Raw genomic sequence first — 22965 nt, 5'->3', positions numbered from 1 at the left:
CTGCAAGTTTGATTTTTGGCAATACGGCGAAATCTTGCAATGCTAAAAGAAGATGAGTCCTTCTTTGAGCTAGTAGTTTATGTTTTGACGCTATATCCTTATAGTCATCTTCAGGAATACACAAGTTACATCCAAAACTATGAAAATGTATATACAATCCAGGACGAAGAGACTTATCCAGTAATCTGACGTGTTGCAAACTACCACAAAATAGTTGAAAACCAAATGAATTTAAGGTAAAGCAAACTACGAATAATCATATAATACAATAAAGAATATAAGTCAATGGATGTTTTGATTTTTGGTGTTTATCGCTAGTTTCAAAGTGAACTCGTGATGAAATCAGATAAAACGAGCAACCGTTCCCCGCTGCAAAATCCGTTCGTCGCGTTTTGCTTTGTCATCACCGTTATGATATCGCCATGTGATAATACGACTACGAGATGGGGGTATATATGATTCATCAGTAGCTGTAACTGTCACACAGGTACAGTAGTAATACCCTCGATACACGAGGCAGGCTAATCACCTGCTCGATTAAGACGTGATAATCGCTGATAATTTGACAGGTCGTCAGTCGTCCGTGTAGATCGGCTTTGTCAGCTATAATAGCCGCGGCCATTACTCGATTGTTAAATGTAATCATCTTGTTTTCTTAATCATTCATAATTTTCTTCGCAATCTTCGGCCCTCCCTCTCTATCTTTATCACAGGACACTCGAGTTGACATCTTTTCATCGCCATTTTTCTACATCTCGACACAAAAGATCGATTAAAACAATCTAAACATAGTCAAAGTCCATTTATCTTTTTATAAACACTATTGCTCACTGAATGCCAACATTTTCTTTGAATTGATGTTTCCAATCTAACACAAATTCATTGAAAATATCATTCTTTTTAATGCCTAAATTGTTTATGACGCCATGTTTTTCATTGGTCCCGATATTGGACATCATAACGGACTCCTACTGTACTTTGTTTTTTACAAGGATGCTACGAAACATGCGCGTCATACTATTCTAATGGTATCGTAACTTTTACGAGAGTCAACCATAGATGGCGCTTTCAAGACGACACGCGCATCCGCGGAACCGGATCGAGATCGTTTCATCTGACATCTTTTTTTTTCTAACTCGCAGGCATAATGTTCGGCGCGCGCGCGCGCGATCGTAATTACTTAAAAGCACAAAATGAGCATGATCTCGGATTTCGCGAGTGATTCACGGAAGACAAAAGACTTAAGTCTGGTTCTGGACGACGCAGCCTTACTCGAGCGGAACTGTTGCACTCAGTTTCTGCTGAGTCAGCCGGCGCGCAGGAAAGGGAGAGGGAGAGGATTCTCCCGGACAGGTAAACGTGATTAGTGATGACATTGTTACCTGTCTCCTGAAGCAGGGCGTACAATAGGTTTAAGTCCGCGCACAACCCGCTTACTGTCAGCGCGATTACTGAAATCAGTACGGCGTGAAGAGAAACGATTAATAAGACCGATGACTCCCGGCGCCCGCGGTCTCGCGATTTCATCTTTTTTGCACGATTGACAAACTTGCCGATTTCAGGGTCACTCCTGGATATAAAGAATTGACAAGGGGATTTCATATTTTGAGGAAGCGTCACTTACATATTCCAATTAATGGAGACTACTCCTAAATCGGTACGGTTTATCTCAATAAACTGTAAATTCTGTGCTTTTGTAAGCTAATTTTCATCCTTAACACTACCTAAACTTGTTTCTTATTCGTTAACTGCCTAATTGGTTAACAAAAAGATCCGGTTCCAACTGTTCCAATTTAGGGGTAGTTTACTGTACAACTACAAACATTTATAATGGCATCTTTCTCAAAATTGAAGGAGTTTTAAAGGCATTTTGGGAATTTTGCTCAAATAAGAGGAGTTTCAAGCACCTTTATAAGCATTTTCAGTTTCGGAGTTTTTAAGGAATCAAGGAGTCGTAGGGACAGCGTGTCACCACTTCGTTATCGTTAATTAGATGACCTCGAATCGTGTAAACGTAGATATTTCATCGTACGATACATTATAATCACGAGAAAGCGATCGCTGATTTTGTGTAGATCGCATGTGGCCGCGCGACTTTTTGATCTATCTTTTTACATCGAGAGAAGATTAAAAGAACAATTGCGACGCTATTTGTGACTCATTAAACCCCCGTGTGTTCGCTCAGCGAAGAAGCCTCTTCAGTCCAAAGTGGAAGATTTCCTGGTCGCGAAAGTAGCAAAACTCAAAGAAAAATAATCAAACCATCCGGTGCATAAGAGGCCTTTGTTTTAATTACTTTCGGTCTTTCGTTTGACTATTTCTCCGCGACTTCTCAGGATGTACGACCCACACAAGGTAAAAGAGGCTAAGAATATGAGGCAGTGACTAATTGGGGTCTTAAACCAGTTTATAGACCAGCGGTCAACACAAGGTTGAAGTTAAAAGTTGTCCATAAAACTGGCCCCACATGTCCCAACGACCTTGGAATGACGAGGAACTGGTCTCTCAGGGTAAACTACACCTCTAAAGCCTATCGTTATATGAATCTTAATCATCTTAGGATTTAGGCTCAATTTGAATGTCTTACCTAGGCTATGTAGTATGGGCCAACAAACGGATCAAGAGTGAAATGAAATTGGAAATCTAGTTCATTTCAAATGATTCTCAATCGATTGTTCATTTCAAATTTTCTAATGACGCACACAGATTTCGTGAAGCCCTTCGGGCGAGGATTTTACACCTGAAGTCCTGCATTAATAATAAACACTTAACGTTGAGATGTTAAATTCATATAGAATATATAGCCATATGGCACGTTATTACGACATAACAATAGTAGAATCATCTGGTACGTCATTTCACCGAGACGTTTATGCCTTTTTCTAGGACTGACCGCGCGTTACAAATTTGAAATAGTTGAAAAGATGATATTTAGTACCATATGTCCGCTAACAATAACGCACCTGCGCCTTCTTGAAAATTTGATCAAAATCATAAAACAATTAGCGGGTGACTGGGTGCACATCTGTCTAAGAGACCTTGTTTACTTCCTCGTTTAGGAATAACCGAAGTTAAAGCCCCGATCACACGGACACCATTTCGCTCAGATCAGACCCGAGTCAAATTTGGCCCGTGCCTTATTAGAGATCTGCTCGCACATAAACCACTCACTCCCTAAACAATGCTTAAACAAAGTGAAGTGAGTCATTTCCGAAACCAGTTGCAGTTCACATGGAATAATTTGACCCGTACTAGAATTTGGTTCGGGCCTGGACTGATGTTTTTGGTCGGGCCAAACAGGGATGCGCCCATTTGGCACCCATATGAACTGCGGGTCTCAGCCAAAAGCACTCGCGTAATCGCGGCTTAAGTTGTTAAGAAATGTATTTCACGCGCTTTCCATGAAAAAAAGGCAAACAATGAAATCGGCAAACAATGTCGATTGCATTTTTGATATGAAGAAGATGATACACTTTTGACCCAACACCGCGTGAAATTAACCGTATAAAGGATGCTATTTTAGCGCGTGAGGCAAAAGCGCATGCGTTAATTGGCGTGACACGGGTCACGCCAACAGTGATTTCGTTCGTTCGACAATTATCTATTGACACGACGAAACTGAGAAAGTGTCAGCCCGAAAACAATGAAAAGATTGTTTTTCGCTCGGAGATACGACTTGCCAAATCGAAGAAAAGAACATCCTGGTCGTCGACGACGCGCAGTAGGCTCACTTCAAACGGCTCCAGGCGCCGGATAGTTATTCCTATCACGCGCTAATCACCGAACTTTTTCGCGCATTTCATGAATTGACGGGGCGCGCGAGATGATTTTCGAATAAAAATTTGACTAATTTCGTTTTAGAGAAAAAAAAAAGAAAGAAGTAGATTACGGACGCGAGACCACGTCGCGCTATCGATTCAATAGGTATGGGATCGTAAGCAGATGATACACACGTTTTTAATATCCGCCGATGATCGGTTCCTCCGCGCGACGACGACGATATCGCGTGAAGTTCGCGGCAGATGCGCGCTGACCGATATCACCCCCGAAGCCCGCGCCGAATCCGAAAAACGAATCGCACGCTCGTGAATCATAATTACTACGATTCATAAATAAAAAAATGACCATTACTCGGTGTGCGTGCGTGCGTGCGCGCGAGGTGAGCACGTGACGCCCCTCCGCGCGCGCGCGCTCGCTCGTCTAATATAATCAAATTGCGCGACCCAAAGGACGTTCCTGATTACACAAAACGCCCGTGTTGAACCAGCTTGTCTCGTCAAACATCCGAGTTTCATAATTCGAGAAGCCGAATAAATTCGATTTCGACGTCGGGGCCGAGGGCGGAAAATGACCAACAAACAATAAGCGAGGAAAGCATTAACGCTATGATTCAGTGACTGGCTCGAGCGCCGCGACCACGCTGCGACCGCGCTTATATGGCTGCAGGATATTATTAGTTTAAGTTCATTAATTGTGGACACTAGTGCACAGGTGATGCACGTTTAATACACGAAATCGTTTTTGAAGCCTCGCGACATGTGAAAGGAGCTTTTTTTTCAGACATGTGATGTCATCGTCATGTTTTTTTTTTCTCGCTTATTGTTATTCTCAAGAGAGTAATACAGAACATGTGAAAGTAAAGCATATAAAACGCGCGCTCTCGAAGCCTAAGAAAACAATGACTACTCGTGGAAATGTTCAAAAGACGCGTAATCCATCTGATGTTTTAGTCCGGTGGTTACTTTCGCGATCTTTTGATCACGCGGGAACGCGAAAGTTAATAAGACTTATGCTGCAGATACGAAAACGTATGCGAATTCATATAAACTGAAATTTACGAGGCACTTTCCGTATTCGGAATTTGACAAAACCAAATCGCTGTCGAAATCATTCAACCTTTCGTTCGTTTAACTTAGCCGCGGAATTCAATCGAAATTTGATTCGATTTGCTTCGTTTGTTCGCGCGGAATAAACGGAGTTACGGCGATCGAAATGATCCCGCGCGCAAAACAACAAGTTTTCTACCTAAATTGAATCGATTTCAGAATTGTTTAAATCGAAAGAAATGGATTCGCGACGGTTTCATGTTCGCGAGATCAAACAGTCAATATCGTCGTATGATTCTATAAATACGTAAATCCATTAGCTCATCGTCGTACGGTTCCGTAAGTTCCATATGGCTGGGAATTATCTTTTTATATCTCGCCGGGCGTAAGTTTGCGTTCTTTTTTTTTTTTTTTTAAGAAGAAATTGAACCAGAGAATACGCTTGTGAAGACGTCAGCAATTTTTTCATTGTTGTCGCGAAAAACAGACGCACGCGCGTGCGCATGCAGCAGCACCAGCAGCAGCCCCGGTGAAAGTATCGCCCGTCGTCTCAAATTACAAAGTGGAAAATAATACATTTACTTTGAACGTAGGATTACATTAAAGATAAAAGCACGATGCAATTCCTCGAAGGAGTCGAGGAAACCCCCGGACGTTTACTCATTGTTGTCCAGGTAGAATTCGGATATGTACAAGAGAGAGTGTTTCAGTACAATTGAGTCGTAACTGAGAACGATAATGACTCAATCGAATAAACTCACTTTTTTATCAGATTGATTTGCTGAGAGGTGCAGTGGCTAAGGTTTTAAGCTGGTTAGTCTTTCGCGAAACCTAGTAGCCGTTTTTTTTTAGTCTATTGTTCTTTTCCGATTCAACTCATATTTCGGGGAAAAGGAAACCTTGAAAATGCTGATGCCCTGAGAAAAAAAAAAAACTAAATCTACCCTTAAAACTAATCCCACTATCTAAAATTGCCCGTATTGTCTTTCTCGTTCAATTGTGATGAACTTTTCCTAAAGTTCGGAAGTAATTTCCGATAATTGAATTCATCGAAATGGTTTCATGTAGAATCTACTTTCCCATATCTATATCGTGATTACCGTTGCTCGAACGAACGATTCGTTTTCGATTCATTTGCGATTCGAGATTCGATTTCAAACGAAAAACTCGGTGGTAATCGATCTAACGCGCGATATCGCGCAGGCGTAAAGTTCAAAAGGTTGTCGTAACCAAAAATAACCCGACGAAATTCATTAGGCCATATGTCGCGCCTAAATAAGGTGGAAACTATTAATTTTCAGAATTCAAAGGTGAAATTGGTCCTTTCACTGATGGTGTGGAAGAGGAACAAAAACTCATTAACTTAATGGTCTTAAACTGGTTTAAAAACTAAAGCTCAAAGCATCCGAGGGGTCCCATGGCACTTGTGACATTGTTTATCAAGGTTTTCTAGTTTGTTTTTATCAGGACAGGTCGATGTATATCCCACCTGTACTATTCAATCACATATATACATCTAACTCACATAGCGGGCAATGACATCACGCTTAGACTCGCGATCTTTACAATCATTTTCTTAAAATAACGTTCGAAAACATCTGTTTTTACGAACCAAATCAACAAACTTCACTCGAGTTTATTTGAACTAAATAGATTTTCGACTAAAAATCAAGCCTCAGCTGCAGGTAGCAGCATTGTATTTGAGTCTAACAAAGAGCATTAAAACTCAGTTAGCTAACTATGCAAAACGCAAAGCGTGTATATCTAATAAATTATTGAAAACATATGTTTTCATGTATAAAGTCAACAAACTTAAGTTTATTTAAAGAATAGATTTTTAAGAATAGGTATTTTCAGTCTAACAAAGGGAACTTAACAACTTTTGAGTTACTAAACTACGCGGGAAAAACAAAGGGGTTATATTCAATAAATCATCAGATACATAATACTCTCCAGGTAGAGTCTGAGCTCATATATATTTCAGTACTGAGTTTTACAGTAAACAGCATGCAAACACAACTTAATAAGTAACCAATTGAAACACTAATGATCACAAATTCTATTATTCTACGACCAAATATTAATAGCCGTTACAAAGAAATGTGAAAGAGACAGATAATCGCTTCAAATAGCTCATTCTTGCTTGTGAAGATAGTAGTGTTGAATTTTTAATGGAATAAATCGACAGGGGGCATGTCTATCAAACACCTGGACCTAGCCCCACAGTCCGGACCTGATCACGAAGTTCATTCAATTCTTCTCACTCTTGACTAAGATCCCACCTCTCCAATTTGAACTCTAGGGTGATGTCACTAAGGGTTCACTTAAGCCCAACGCATGGCACAGGGAAATTCAAACATGTTTGATCTCGAAAACATTGTTTCCCGAAACCTTGTTTCTTGTATCTGGCAAATGCACTAACACAGGGAAACGTTCAGAAACATGTTTCCCTGTTCCCCTGCATTTTGTGGATTGGTCTTTGAGGAAACAGGAGCTCCATACCGCAGCATTACTTAGCCTGATGGAATCTAAGGGGGGTAATTTCAAAAGCTTTGTCTCAATCACTAAAATCAGCCATTTGAATTTTGGTGTCTTTTCACCGCCATATGAAATCTACGGCCGTGACTTTTTGACCCATTTTTATCAAAATTTCAAATTATCAAGAGGCGAAAATAATTGACACAAAAACCAAACATGGGAGCGTTTTTGTGAGAGCGGATCTATTATTCTGCGCAGATCGAACAGATAAACGTGGTTAGTAATTTTGTCAAATTGTCATCGGGCGAAAGAATTGTGCGGTTTTTAGGTGATTAGGTTTCAGTCCTAGGGGCAGCATCCGCGCGGGACAATAGACATGCACTTCATTATCATCGAGTCGAAAGCTTTAAGCAAGTCAACGAAAAATAACTACTATAACTTTGCTTAAACACTACAGAAACAAGACCTAAAACGCGCGATATAGGTCGGACATAGCGATGTCAATCATTTCGATGTTCCATTGTCGATCGAATGATATCGAGAAAGCGATCACAAAAGCGACTCTAATTTAAATCCTCGTCTATGGTGCTCGACCCGAAGGGTTTATACCCGTCGACAATGGGCGCTCAACATAGCGCCGCTTTATACGGTGACCTCGCTAATAAACGCCAAGAGAGAGAAGACTTGAATCGTCGACAAAACACGGCGACGATTCTCCCCGATTCTCTTATTCAGCGCTGGAAAGTCAAGGAGTTTCAAGTACATTAAGTATTTACGAAATCGACGAAGCGAAACCGCTCGAACAATCGCGCGCGACACAACAACCGTTAAACATATCAAAACGAAAATACAAGCATGAATATAAAGAAGTTCATTCATCTTGTTTAATAATACAAACTCTTAACTTTTAAATAACGACTGACTATGAAAGGGATCATCGGCTTATACTAAAACTTGAGAGTAAATCCCGTTATTGAAACTACATTGTACCTACGATGTGTTTTAAAATAATACCTTGTTCGGTATTTAGTATAACGTGATCTTTAGGATATTTCAATATAAATACGCGTGCAGAAAACGGCTTTCATTTCATTCCCGCTATCGGTTTTATCTTCGAGAGCCTTATCGAACAGGGAAATTCTTGCTTTCAACCACCAGCGAAACGGTTTATCAGTATTCCCCCACCACCGCTGTACATTCCAGCCGAACAGTGGTAGTTCTCGAAATATCCCCCATTGTTGAATGATAAATCTTAAGTTCCACTAACTCGCCCTTACTCTCGCAACATCCACCGCAATTTACAGAGAAAGATTTTTCAGATCTGCAGGATTTTTCGCCGGCTACAAAATCCTCTCGTCAATCGTCAGTAGCAGATAGAGGAAGTTTTACTATTTAAAACCACTGTTTGTCTATGTTTAGTTGCAGAAATCTGTAACCACTGAACTCGGAGATTAACTTCAGAGTTAACTCAATCTCATACGCTTAACTACGAACATCTTAAACATAATTAAACGCTAATATTAGCATTTCACTTAACTTTTTTTCCGAGCTTATCGTTATTTCTTACTAAAAAGTCTTAGCTCCTGAACTAACTTATACGACTATTTCTGACCTCCTATCAGCTAAAAATCTTTTCCTACTTTAATAAACTATTCTGAAGGAAATATCGTATCATAATCCGACTATATTGCAGCTCAATATGAATAAATAAGCTCAAAATCCTACTAGATTAACTAGTAATTAGCTGGTGCAGAAATTGGCACTGTACGTATATACGCGCGGGGATTAGAACGGGGATTTATCTAAGGTGGTTGTAAGCTGTTTTACAGGTCTAATCGAACATCGATAGTAACAGTAACAACTACTGATATCTTCAGCGTGAATACATCTGTACCAACTACCTGTTACACGGGTTAAACAGAGAGGAGATTCCCGCGTGCGATCGGCGAAGGCAAAATCTATCATCGGGGCAAGCATCGGTAAACTGACCGGCTAGGGGAAAGGGCAAACATACCACCTATATTCAAACTATCAACAACCGCTGTACAGACCCTCTTCCATTAACAAGATGGCCGCCTTCCTAAATCGATATGACATCATCAAATTTCTAAATAGCCATTGGATATTATCAGATCATGTTTTATGGCGATTATGTAGATTGAGTCAACGTTAGGCGTTCTGGTGATGTCGCAGAATCCGACTTTTCAAGCATCTTCCAAAATCACATCGATATCGTCTTCTTTCGAATGATTGAGGTTCTCAAAACTGATAAATATTTACAATAAATACTCAGACTGCAGACTATACAGCAGAAGTGTGCATATATAAGTTATAGTAAGGTCTGGTTGGCCTTTCGAACGATCTCGATCAATTATCTACCGAGGAATGCAGTTTCCTACCGGAGTTTACAGCCGTTTTATAGCGTAGTTAGAATTTTGATAAGTTGCAAATACACTTCTGATAACTGATCTACCGTTCCGGTGCCGATCGACGAAATGAATCGAAAATGGTTCGACGAATATTGTTACAACGAATCGCGACAGAAGACGATTCGTCGCGCGCGTTTTTTCGAAGGGATGATTTTAATCGAAGCGTCGACCCCGACCGGGTCGAAAAAGCGACGGCAACAGCTACGCATAATAAACGAAAAAGCGAAGTTAATTCGCCATGTGAGTCATCTATGTACCATATACGACGATACACAAGATACAAATTTTGATTGACACACAATCAAAAGCCTTTCATACGTCAATCAAAAAAACAGATGCGCGATTTCAAAGCCGCGCTGCGTGTACGCCGCAGTACCGAACACAATGCAACGCGCGACATTAGAAAAAATACGCGGAACACAGTCGTACAACAACGCGTCCGCTACCGATCGATAGACCTCGCCGGCTTGTCACCGTATTATATCGAGCCAAATTTCGCATCAGTATTAAGAACAATGGAGACGATATATGACGAATTCAAAATCGATTGATTTGCATCGCAGACTGTTGTAGAAGCATTACTATCACCACACCTGTGCGACGCGTAATTTGCATAGCCATCATTTTTTTCTTTGTTACGCAGTCTAAATTGACCGTGCGCGCGAGGCTCGCGTAATCGATCGATTACGTCGCCTGAAATTCAACCCATTTTTACCCCACCCCTTTTCATGAAACGCTGCAATCGCGGCGGACATCCTGGCGCCAATTCTCGTCGGCGAATATTGTTTCAAGCAATTTCGGTTAATAAAATGACGACGTCGTCGTCGGTATTTCGGTATCTTTTACAAACGACGAACGACATTGAAAATCCATAACAAAAAAAGCGAACGAAACGACGTAAAAAACGCACGGATAAGCGATATTATTAGAATAGACTGTTTTCATTCTGAATCATTTTTATTCGTGTCTTTGTTCGATTCGGTGTCAAATCTTCCATTATCGCTAGATTCTAAAATACCTTCGCGTTTATACTTGAAAGTTTGTTTACCGGATAATCTAACCAATGGGTAAATACCGTAAATTGCAATTGTCGCTATACGTCGGTCATCTGGTTACTGGTTATACAGAGGTGCTTTGACACAGGGGCGGATCCAAGATTTTTCAAAAGGGGGAAGAGCTCTGCTGTTTATCCCCCAGAAAATGTTGAAAAATTTTTCAAGCATTCTGAACTTTTTTAAGCACTGCTTGATCTTCTCAAATATGCAAAATGTAGCATGTACTTTGAAAAGCGGCATCGAAAAACTGAAAATGAATAATACAAAGGAAACCTTCCAATCACCACGAGCATCCCCTGGATCGTGCCTGTAACATGCTTCAACCTTCCAACTATCGAGCAACTAGCCCCCATGTTTTGATCTAAAAAAGTATTTGTGAATTTATTCTGCATTTTACAAAGTAATCTCAAACTATATGACATAACCTAAAAAGATCTTTTTTCCCTTTTTTTAGATGTGTAAATACTGTTTTCTGTTTTCTTTTTCTTTCTATCTCCGGTTCAATGACAATCACATTTAACTTCTTTACGAGGAATAAAACTTATAAACATTCCACTTTTTGATGCCGCAAACTTGTTGCCATCAGGTTTAATCATTGATGCCAACGGTACGGGGTAAATTTGCAGAATAAGAGTTTTTAATATGTATCGCGGTATCGGCGTTGATAATCTCTGTCGTAAATCTAACCCTAGCTGGGAACGGCGTAACCTGTTCGAAATTGTCGTCAAATATTTACCGTCGTTACATAACGCTGCAAATATCTTCGCGTTGTTAAGATCGTCAAAAAATGTACGCACGCGGTCAGCAAAGTTGCCCGGCAACTGAAAAATGTCTCGAGCAACAAGTTATTCATATACATATATATACGTGTATCGGGAAGAAAATTGTCAGAATGTCTCTATTCAGCAGTGCCAAGAAAATCAAATCAATTTCTTTCAAAGTATATGAAGGGAGCAAAAGTGTTATAATGATGAAAATTTTCTAAAAAGTTTGGAAATGATATGAAATTGTAACCTTAATACTTATTGGTGAATATACATATATACCAATCGATACTACTATTGACGAATACCCAAAAAATGGCCAAACTGCACCCATAATGACACTATCGCGACAAAAATCGAGAATTTTTCCGAGCGCATGCTGATTTACTGCTGAACCTGTACAAAGACCATTGAATTCGACTGACGGGGGGAAACTATTTATGGATGAGAAGAAAATTACTGGTTTTATAGTCGGAATTTATACGAAGCTTTTTGTACCTATCCGATAATAGAGTACGATGACGACGAGTGATTCTATATACCAGAACAGGTAGAGAACTACTCATGAGAACTAGTTCTGAAATTTTTATCGACTCTGAATGATATCTGAGAGAAAACTGAGAAATGGAATAGGCATCTGTTAAACATTAGATATAGTTTTCTAGGAAGTGACATCATAATAGCTAGGTAGACTAGACATTATTCATATGAGATGAAATCATCATTCTATGGCATCTAGTCCATCCTCGATGTTGGGAAAATTTTAGTAAACGCGTTCACATCTGCTGACTTCGACAGTTTTCTCACAGAAGCATCAATTTAAGGTTCAAATTTCAAGTTTTAAAGTGCTCATTGCCCGGACCGCGCCGTTGTCCGGGATTCCGCTACCAGTAGAGTTATAACAATATGACACCTTTACAACAGTGAATAACTCAGTTCGACCCCAGGGGGCTTGAATGACCATCTCGAAGACACAACGACCGATTGACCAAAATCTAACCAGCAAAATAACCGATTCGGGGTGGTGTACTCCCGTCTCTCGTAATTTGTTAAACCATTTGTAATATTGTCGTCGGGGACAAAAGCGTTATTTCGTCGCTATTTCCGTTGTCGAAACCCGGCGTTTAGAAGAACATTTTGATCGAAACGTTCCTCAGCGGTTCAGTTATAATCGAGAAATGCGAACGCGAACAATTTCGTCGTCGTCCCCTATAATTATCTCAGCCCGGGGTCGATCGAGTTCTAAGCCGGCTATCCTGTTATGCATAGGCCTAGATTTTACAATGCGTCCACACCTGCATGGCCTGAATTTCTTATAGGAGAGAACCTTAAAGGCCTCTGTGCATAGCTATTTTCTTCCGACATCCCAAAAAAAAAACGAACAGGCAGTACGCGAAATAATCCCGAACCTTCTGATACTATTGTATTTCGACACACGATTTATAGTTTTTCATACTTGGTTTGACTTACAAGTGGAATATCGGCTACTTAAGTGGCCCTTGAAACCACGGGTTTACAATAATAGACACCTCCTCGATGTGGCGATACTTCTCAACATTGTACACTCAACGTACCGGGGTTTTTAGCCGTTGAATAATTCAGCACAATAATTAACGATGCCAAAATTCGATATACGTGAAAAATGATCCATCACCATCTCAATTCTGAATATATTTATAGGCTATCGGGGAATAGATGACGCAGAACCTTTTGTATTCCAATCATCTCTTTATCAATATCGATAGATCGAATTCGTTGGAAAACTAAAATACTTATCATTACTTGTACATAGACAAAGTTAGTATAAAGTGACATATAAGTCTTAATTAGGGCTGGGTACTTAATCTATATATTCTGTTTATTTTCATATATGATGTACATTTCACTGTAATGAATAGATAAATGAATAAAGAATGTAGCTAGTTTTTCTAAAATCAACTTTTATGAATTGGCGCCGCTCAATGAAGGCCCCGTATAGAGCAGGCTATACATTACAACATAGCTAAGCACGAACTGTACGAAAAAATTAAAAACATTTCCAGGATCAAAATCATCATTACAGATATGAACGCAGCATTAAACTAAAAACTAGGAATAATTCCGATTTTTGTATCGTCTTAAAGCCAGGTCACCGATACGTTACGTTGAGTTTCAATAGGAAATCAACCTGCAGAACTAAAATTCTTACACCGCGCTCATCTTGGGCAAAAAATTGAAAAAGCCGCCCGAGTCGCGATGTGGATAGGGTCAACTGGGTTTGAATGCGAGCCCGGTGAATGCGAAGGCGAAATTTTGACAATTAGCATTATGAACGATAGTCGCGCTGACATTTAGCTGGCGGCGATGCTGTGACCCTCGGAGTAGAAAACTGATACAGTCACTCAAACATAGCAAGATACAATTTCTTAGAAACGGCCGGTACGAGCCCTGTGGAAATGAGAATTACACCAATTCCATCAAAAAAGTGGAAAAGTTTAAAAACTTGAAACCAAATATTTGATTTTATCGTTTTTACAAAAGTGATAATTTAGCTGTACAATTATGACTAAGTAGAAACATAGTTTGAAGTCTTCCCAAAAAGGCCTCTTAACTTATCAGATTGAGAGGACTGGAATTTAGTTAAACCAGCCTTAATTCATTAAGACAATGCACATAGCCTGGCCCCTCCTGCCTTTTGACATAACGCATTTCCACAAGTTCAGACATTTCCCTCATTAAATTCATAGTCAACAAATGAATTATGCAAATGATCCCGAGAAAGAAAAATATAGGCTAGAATCTCTACCACAATGACACAATAGAATTCCAGACATACACAAATTGATTATACCTCCAAGCTATCAATTAACTATAAGCTGATAGAGTTATGTCGATTCGTGATTCATGCAACAAGATTTTTTACTATAAATTTCGCGAAACCTGTAACTGTCGTCCAAAACTTCAACAACTTTTTTAATGTTAACGGGTTGCTCACCAATTAACACTTGATTAGAAAAAAAAATATTTTCTAAAAATTCCATTTAGGTCTTCGCACGTACCGAACTTCAAAATGACTATATGATTATAAAAGGGGTTGTACCACTTGGCACGGCGCTGCATCGGAGCCGTACTAAAGCATTAAAAGCACTTGGTGGAGCCAGTAAGTGCACTCGAGACCCGGGCTAAAGTGCGATGGTCTCGGCTCGACTCGGAAATGCGCACAATGTTCATTAATTCAGTTACAAAATAATCATACGTAAATATGTCATACGTATCCCCATCATCGTAGCGAAAATTGATCAATCAGAGACAAAAAAAATCTCGAAATCTCATCAAAAACAGCGGATCAATTGATGAATGCATAATAACATATTAACATATACTGGTAAAGCAATCAGACTTATGAATGCTTTATGGTTGTACCAAAGTATTTTACACAGAGGTCTAAAAACGAAGGTCTTCATTTAGACTTGAAAATGGCAATTCCTTTCGAATAACAAAATATTCTATCGCAGCAAATCATCTATAGCATCGCTCGTAATAGTTATCATTCCAGGGTTTACCCTCCGAACATTGTATCAACAGAATTCTACGCCGATATTAGCCACCTAATTTACTGCGGAGATGCTTTCAGAACAAACAACTATTCGGATCATCAACTTTGAGGATTCGCGGCGTTTGTATACGCATGATACGGTGGAAAAAATCATCGGAAGCTCAGAAAAACTGCGCTAACTCTGCAAATAGTAGAATAGTACGCGTAGTTTCATATTTCTTATTCAAACTTTTTCATGTTTGTTTATTAAGACAGCGCGAGCTATACATCTAGATCGAATCACCTGAGAGGATGGCTTGATGAGACAGTTTCGAGATATAGATTGTCGACTTTTTTTTCAAATCGGGGCACTTATTTCTAGAGATATGTTTTCTTCGAGAGAGTCGGTTTACCAGAAGATCAGAGGAAGTTTGTTTACAGTTAGTTTAGTTTCGGTTTTTTATCAGCAGCGCGCACTGTCACTCGTTGACAATAACCATGCCGCCCTGCTGCGAGCAACTAGCAACTTCAAACCAACCACTATAGCTGCACTATAGAACCACCATCCTATCTAGCCATTTAAACAAGCAGTACACAGAGAAACCCCCGAAGTTTACCCAGAACTAACAAAGGTTATCTACATAGCTAATCAGCGAAATGGTTTATCATGGGAAACAGCGAAATGCCATCGAGGCAGTAAAACAAAAATGACAAATATTTCCGAACCAGTTCAATAAAAATCAGGAGTCCCCACCAAGCAACGTATTCCAAAATACAAACACTTTTTGTACAGCGCACGGTTTTAATTTTTTTATAGCTAAATATTTCATTATTTCACATATTGCTTTCAACCTGTGAGAATAATAGGGTTAATACCCGAATCAATTAATGGCTTTGTCCGTGTAATTAGAACACATAAATTACCTGGATTTCAGAAGCTCTCGAACAAAGAGATATATCTGTTTACATTTTAACTGCACGCTATCAAGCAGAGAGTAGTAATATGCTTATCTATCTGTCTACAAACACACTTTGATACTATTAAATTTCTTCGATCAAAACTAGATATCAAATTTCATACGGCAGTATCATAAATCAAGATCAAATAACATAAACAAATTATATTTCAATTATATATATATATGTATATGTATATATCTAGATATATATTCTAGATCGTAACAAGTACTTATCTCCTTCTGAAGATCAGAGAGACTACTAGCTATGTTATTATCAGCCTTTAGGCTTGAAAGCTTCAAGATATTTTTCGAGACTATCAAATATATTTCTAGACGTTTCTAGACTGGACATTTCTGTGAGGATACAAAAAAACGAATTTAAAATATCTCGTTTTCAATCTCGAAAAGGGAACGAGCCGCTTGTGAACTTAGATAAGTTCAAAGTAAAAATCCTTTAGCCAGACATTTGAATACACTTTCGTTTAATTAACCAGTGGATGTCCGAGTTTTATGATAAAAGAACCACAGGGTAATTCACAGATGAACTTTACAACCCACTATAACATTAGGTGAAAATTGCAAAATATAATACGCGGACGTTTGTTGCCAGAAAGCAGCGCTCTAGGAAACCTACGTGTATAAGGCGAGCACAAATTTCACAGACACATATTATAAATGAGTAAGAATACAGCTGTTATGTGACCAGATAGGAACTAAAGGAATATTGTCATTAAACATCTAATCACAAAAATTCGCCGGTGGGTTTTCTAGGACATCGCTTCCGAGCGATTACCCGCGCCGAATGGCGGCCCGGTAGTTTACGAGTAGCGTAACATAAAAGCGAACATACGAGCGCCTACCTTCTAATCCTGCTGACTTCGGGCCATCTTCGCCGCCGACTAGTTCTTCCTGTTTTACGTCTTGGGCTTGGGCGGATATTTTACCGCTCAGCAAAATCATCAGGACCGCGCACATGTATCCGCGAGCCATAGTAGGACCGTCGCTTCTGATAGTCCAAATATTGCGAAACATATTCTCGTCGACGATTATCGTTTCCAGGAAATAAAGCTCTCGGCGCTCACTTTTAATAATAAAACTCTTCGATAAGATCGTATCGTATGGATTAAACCTAATCGTTTCTTCTCGCGTAAATCGCTCGTCTCGACGAAAGCTTATCCCATCGCGGCGACATCTTGTTGTTGTGTGTGTGTCTACATGCACCTGAAAAACGTAAACAGGGAAAATCCGGAATGAATATTTTCTCGATGAAGGCGGTTTCGCGATCCTCGGGTCTCGTTGTATCTTACGCGTCTATCGCGCTTGAAACGGCTGAGAGCACGTGTAGCGTACGAGCAAACGTGCACGCCCACTGCTATTGTTATACGGAATGTCGAATCCTGTTTGACGCGATCATAGGTAGAAACACCGCGATTCCCCGCAGTCATAGAACGTCCCCCTGACAGAACTAACAATTAGACAGATGGGTCGACGACGGTTTTTGGCAGCGTGAACTAGATTTTATAAATAGAACAAACGCGCTTGTACGCGGCGCTAGTTGTTACGCCGTGAAGAACACTCAAAGTTTTCCGCAACAAATCCGGCTCCGGTTGCACTGTTTTACTGCACCGGCTGCACTGCTCCGTTTGCTACAGCAGCATCAGCAGCAGCGTTGTTGCAGCTGGTTACGTCGTTTGCCGCTGATGATGCGCATCAAGTGAATCTTCCGCTCCCTGCGTGCGACGAGTGACGTTATAAACAGTCGACCTCTCGGTGTCGTTGAAGCGGTAAAGACGTCAATTAATACCGAACAGACAAATGCAATTCAATTTGCGGTGCAGTACTGATGATATGATACTGAAAATGGTTTCTTTAAAACTGTTCAACTTCATTAAGCTAACAAGCAACGAGGAACTTATACTTGTAATTCACTAATAGTTCAATACAGTTAAATCATAATATTTACACACTGCAGATTTGTCAATAACCGTTGGCTTGGCAAAAAGCCATTTAGAGGCCATAATTCGACAAGCAGTAAATTGAGCAAGAGATACATTAGATACCTCTTATTAGATCGATCAAATAGGTAATCAATCAGATTTGTCATCGATGAACGGTGAACGAAATTGGCCGCATCAAATCCCCTAAACTAATTAATATTGTGAACGAGAAGGTCAATGATGGTGTACATGTACGATCTTTACGGATTTAGTAGTCATTCTGCCGCATGTGGAAAGCTTTTCGGGGTTCTTTTGAATTATCGTGTTTGCCTATCGGTAGGTAGTTTATCGGAGCAAAGAGATATGTGTCTCCAAGATCAGAAAGCGACCGTCAGAACAAGGTCAAGTGAAGAGTCTGGGCCTCATTAAAAACCCATCAACCAACCAGGTCAAGAGGGGTACCCGCGCCTGACTGTCGCCTTGAACAAAATCAGCATAAACCGACGTTACGCAATGAAGTGTTTCGACAAATAAGAATAGGTCCATATTGTCGCCATTATGCCGTTACCTGAGCTCCTCCAGTATATTTGAAGTGGTCGTTTTTTACAGTCTTAGAAAACAAGACGTTTACACATGTACGCTATAGATTTTTTAAGAGGAGAAAGTTATGCGGGTTTATTGACAATTCGAAGTTGACATCAGCTATTTGACAATTCCCTCGCTGACCATCGGGACAGTCAAGGGTATAAGCGATGCTTTAGTTCGCGCATTCTCTGGGGCAAACATTTCACGCTATCGACAACAGGCGGTGCCACCTTGCAACGTAGCTCTTTATAATACGCACGCATATGGCCCTTGCTCCGTAAATCAACGTCTGTCTATCTACTAGTAGGGTCAATTATTATCATACGACATAATTTCTAAACGTGTGAAACGCTGAAAATGAAAGCATGAGTTTTCTTTTCAACGTTCGTTTTATATCGCGTTTCATTGATAAATATGGTTGCTCTGGGACCGTCGGTTTCAATCCATCTGCCATATCGTTTTATGATGCCAATTGAGTGCGCGCATTGCATCTACACCGCTGATATTAGTTGCTTTAGCATTCCCCTTATTCAACATATTCATTCGTAAGTGGATGATCATATCTCAGTTCATTTGGCCATATATAGGTGTTTTATAGGTTCTGGGACAAACTGTTTTTTTTCAGCTCTCGAACAGCCACAAGTATACATCATATCATTTCTCGGGAATTGCATGATTGGTACGAGTTACGTATATAATAGGAACATTATACAAATTCAGAGGTTATCTCGGGCGAATTTTAATAACCGTGATATTGTATTTCAAATAATTTTGGTTAGATCGCGGCGCGCTCCGATCTGCGTGCATTATGGCAAAGCCCGGGGCTAGACATCAACGTATAGAGTTGAGGCTGGTGGTAAAAGCCCGCGGGTTGTTTGATTCTGCCACGACAGATGGACCGCCATAATAAACTCACTCTAATTATCCACGTGTCGTGTGTAATTTAAACAATTAAAACTCTCCCCTCTTATTTCAAACCACGAAAACTACGATGATGTTGATGATGATGGACGAATATAGACGACCTTGAACTTTCAAGTAGAATTGGGTAAAACTCCGCCGTACTTTCAATTTCCGATTTCAAAATCAAACCTTCTGGTTCCGTTCTCGGCAGTGGCGGGTTAGGACACACTAAATAAATGCCTGATGTTGACTATTAGTATATAGCGCCGAAAAGCTATATACAAATATATATTCATAAATATTATTTAATATTAATTATTAATAGATACAAATAGATATTCATTTACTTCAACGGCGTTATGTCTTTTTCTGAACTGATTGTGGGAATTCTTGATTCCTCTTGGACGGATATTGTGTATCCTATTCACCCACCAAATAAGCATCGATCAAATAAATAAGATGGAAAGCAATCCGTATTTCATGCTAGATCACAACTCTGATTGCCAATAAACTACTCTTGATTCACTATACTCATAACATTTCCATTTCATTCTTTTTCACCATCTATAACATCTTTTGCGTAATTGCTGTGAAAATCTGGTCTCCTAAAACTGTGGCGGTTTGATCTGTCAATGGTCAAAACTTTCTCGACATGATCGGGAACACGGTGTAGATAATTAGAAGACACGATCAGCTGCGCTGGATCTCTCTTCATTGCGCGGTCGATCATCCAAGCGGATGATGATCACTATTAAACGATGCGACGCGATAACAATGGACAGGTGACCGAGACCGTAACATAAGAGAATACGAACACGCTTTTAAATAATTGATAAGTGATATAATTTAACTCATGTCTCATTAGCGAATGGGAGGAAAACTGCGCGATCGCTTTTGGTTTGTCAAGACAAATAGCCACCGGTCATTCGTCGCCGGAACAATGGACGTCACGAGGCGCAGGTTTTTAGTGCGGCGCGTATTCGTCGTCGTTGATGGATTCCTGGTCGGATGACAGGTGTAAACCTCGTAACAATCTATAACCATCGTATCGTTTATACACATCGCCGACGGTCTCTTCGACGGGAAAACGACAGCTACGTACGAGCAGCGACTGTGCGGGGCTGATGTCGACTCATCGCTACGTCCTCGAAGCGACACGTAAGACAATGAATGTGATCGGTATGAATTATTGTTTGTAAACGACTATATACCGCTTGATGCATTTGGCGCCTTAAAAACCGTTACAATAATGTTTTTATAAATTGATATGCGCCATTTAGGGATACTAATATTGTAGACTGGTTACCGGTCTTTATTTTCGAATGGCGCAGGTAACCAGTCTATCTGTATAGGGATAGACTGGTCGCCGGTCATTGATTGATTCAAATTCAAAATAACTTTATTGATCCTTGATATTATCCATTGTCAATATAAGGCAATAAATATAAATAAATATGTGTGTTATTTCTCTTCAAGGCGCCAATAAACTTTCAACATAGTTTTCTTGTAAGATTTTGTGCCTCTGGTACTGGATATTTTGGCGATTATACACATCTCTTCAAAACACGGACTGAGGACGCATCAATGATAGTGGAGTAGCCGCACTCAGACGGTAGATGATAGATAAGAGATTTAAGACGAAATTTATTTATCGAAAACTAAAATCAAAAGACACGAAGTTTCGGAATCTCTTTACAGACACCGTCGTCAGGTGTGTCTATTGTGTGTTTCGTGTAAATATATAATTGCGCAAGAAATGAATGGTTTTCAAATATGGACAGTTTACACGAATAAGAGAACGCGTGGCCGACGGTGTGGATCCTTAAACTATGTATCTTAACCAGCAATGCATCGAGTCGTGACTGTTTCCATCTACATGCCGAACACCAGGGGGCGTAGTCGACAAGGGGTGAACCATATTTACCAGTTATTGATAATTATATGGATACGGATTCAGTAGATTGAAGCGGCAGAATAGACGTGTGCCGTTTGAGTGCGGATTTGAGGGACAGCGGACGATACCTCTCCGGTTCACGCGAGCGACCCCACTGAGGTAATAAGCTTCTCTACTCGTCGAGTACGCCGCTAAACAAGAGCGAGAGAAAGAGAGAGAAAGAGAGAAACTTCTCTATTTCAGAAAGGAAACAATAAAGACAGACATCGATTCTACGGACAATGATTTTCGCATCGGACGGTGTTATAATGCACCACAGAACACGCGCTGAGGTCATTCTAGAAATCACAACAATCCAAATTATCATCATGTTATAACCGGACAATGATGTTAGCGTTACTATTAATACAATAGCGTAATTATCCCGCAGATTTCAATAACTGTCGCAACGGTAATCAAAAGTTAGTTTTAGCACGAGAGGAAACCCGACTGACATTCGATGCGTTCTAAAATTACTTATAATTACTATCTTCGGCATTCGACGCAAGTCGAATCGGTGGAAACAATGATGTAATTTGAAGCGGTGGTCAATTATTTGATTTTTCCCAAAGATATCTGCGGCTATTTAAAGCTAAATTATAGGTTCCACGACACGCTATCGAGCTCGCGACCAACTGCCGCAGATGTGAGGAGTTCCTTCGTTTCGGACACCGAGACAAAAACTTCGACATTAGTTTCGTCGATAGCCAAATTTCAACAAGAAAACCTACTTGAAAGTTTATCGACACCTTTAAAAATAGCACATACGTACATTGCTTAATCTCGTCGAGAATTAATGATATGATATAAATCATATAGTTTTATGTATCAATTAAGTTATTTTGGATGAGAATATATCGATAATATAATTGACCGGCAACCAGTCAATTAAGATATATTGATGAGATGGTGCACATCCTCTCAAAAATGATTATCAAAATTTATCAAACATAAAATAAGAGTAACGGAATATACTTAATTACAATAAACCTCAAAATTCATAATCGTAATTGATATTTCGAAACCCTATTGATGACGTAGTACACATCGACTCCCGCAGAACCCCTCAAATGACGCATACTGGCTATCATTGTATATAAATATTATTGTAACGGTTTTTTACGGCGTCAAAAAAACTGTATAAAATTTGCAAAGCTCTGCATATATCACCACTTGCTAATAATATCGGAAAAAAATAACAATATCTCGGATATCAGTTTTACTTATGATAACATCGGTGCATGTTTGAAGGGAAGGTCGTGCCCTTTCTAGCAGGTATAACAAAGCGCATACTATACCCGTAAGCGACCTGCAGTTAACGCATCTATTATGATTAATCCAGTGTTCATTTTACCGTAATTTCATTAGATTGTTTATTTTGCCGTCGGGGACTCGACGACAGCGTCGCGAACAGTGAAAGTAGTTATCGGTGCGCACCTGGGACAAACACCGCGATGATGCCAGCCACGATTTTCAAATTGCAAGATGTCTTTTGCGCCTTAGCACAAAGTTTAAGCGAACACATCAGTTATAAGACATCTGACTCAGTTATGAGAAATTAAACGTGATAACTTTCGAGAAA

General features: G+C 39.8%; 1 protein-coding gene across 2 annotated transcripts in view; it reads right to left on the bottom strand.

The window, feature by feature from the left end:
- Positions 1–17241, bottom strand: part of LOC141903880 (netrin receptor UNC5C-like) — a 59603-nt gene extending 42362 nt beyond the window's left edge. For both annotated transcript variants that reach the window (XM_074792238.1, XM_074792239.1), the window contains exon 1: positions 16886–17241. In XM_074792238.1, coding sequence (XP_074648339.1) covers positions 16886–17057 — 172 coding nt within the window. In that variant the 5' untranslated portion in view covers positions 17058–17241. The remainder of the gene's footprint in view (positions 1–16885) is intronic.
- Between the last annotated feature and the right edge of the window lie 5724 nt (positions 17242–22965).

Source organism: Tubulanus polymorphus, chromosome 4, assembly GCF_964204645.1.
Source record: "Tubulanus polymorphus chromosome 4, tnTubPoly1.2, whole genome shotgun sequence".
Classification (NCBI taxonomy): domain Eukaryota; kingdom Metazoa; phylum Nemertea; class Palaeonemertea; order Tubulaniformes; family Tubulanidae; genus Tubulanus; species Tubulanus polymorphus.
The sequence above is the reverse complement of the archived record's forward strand: the minus strand, read 5'-3'. Positions and strand labels throughout refer to the sequence as shown.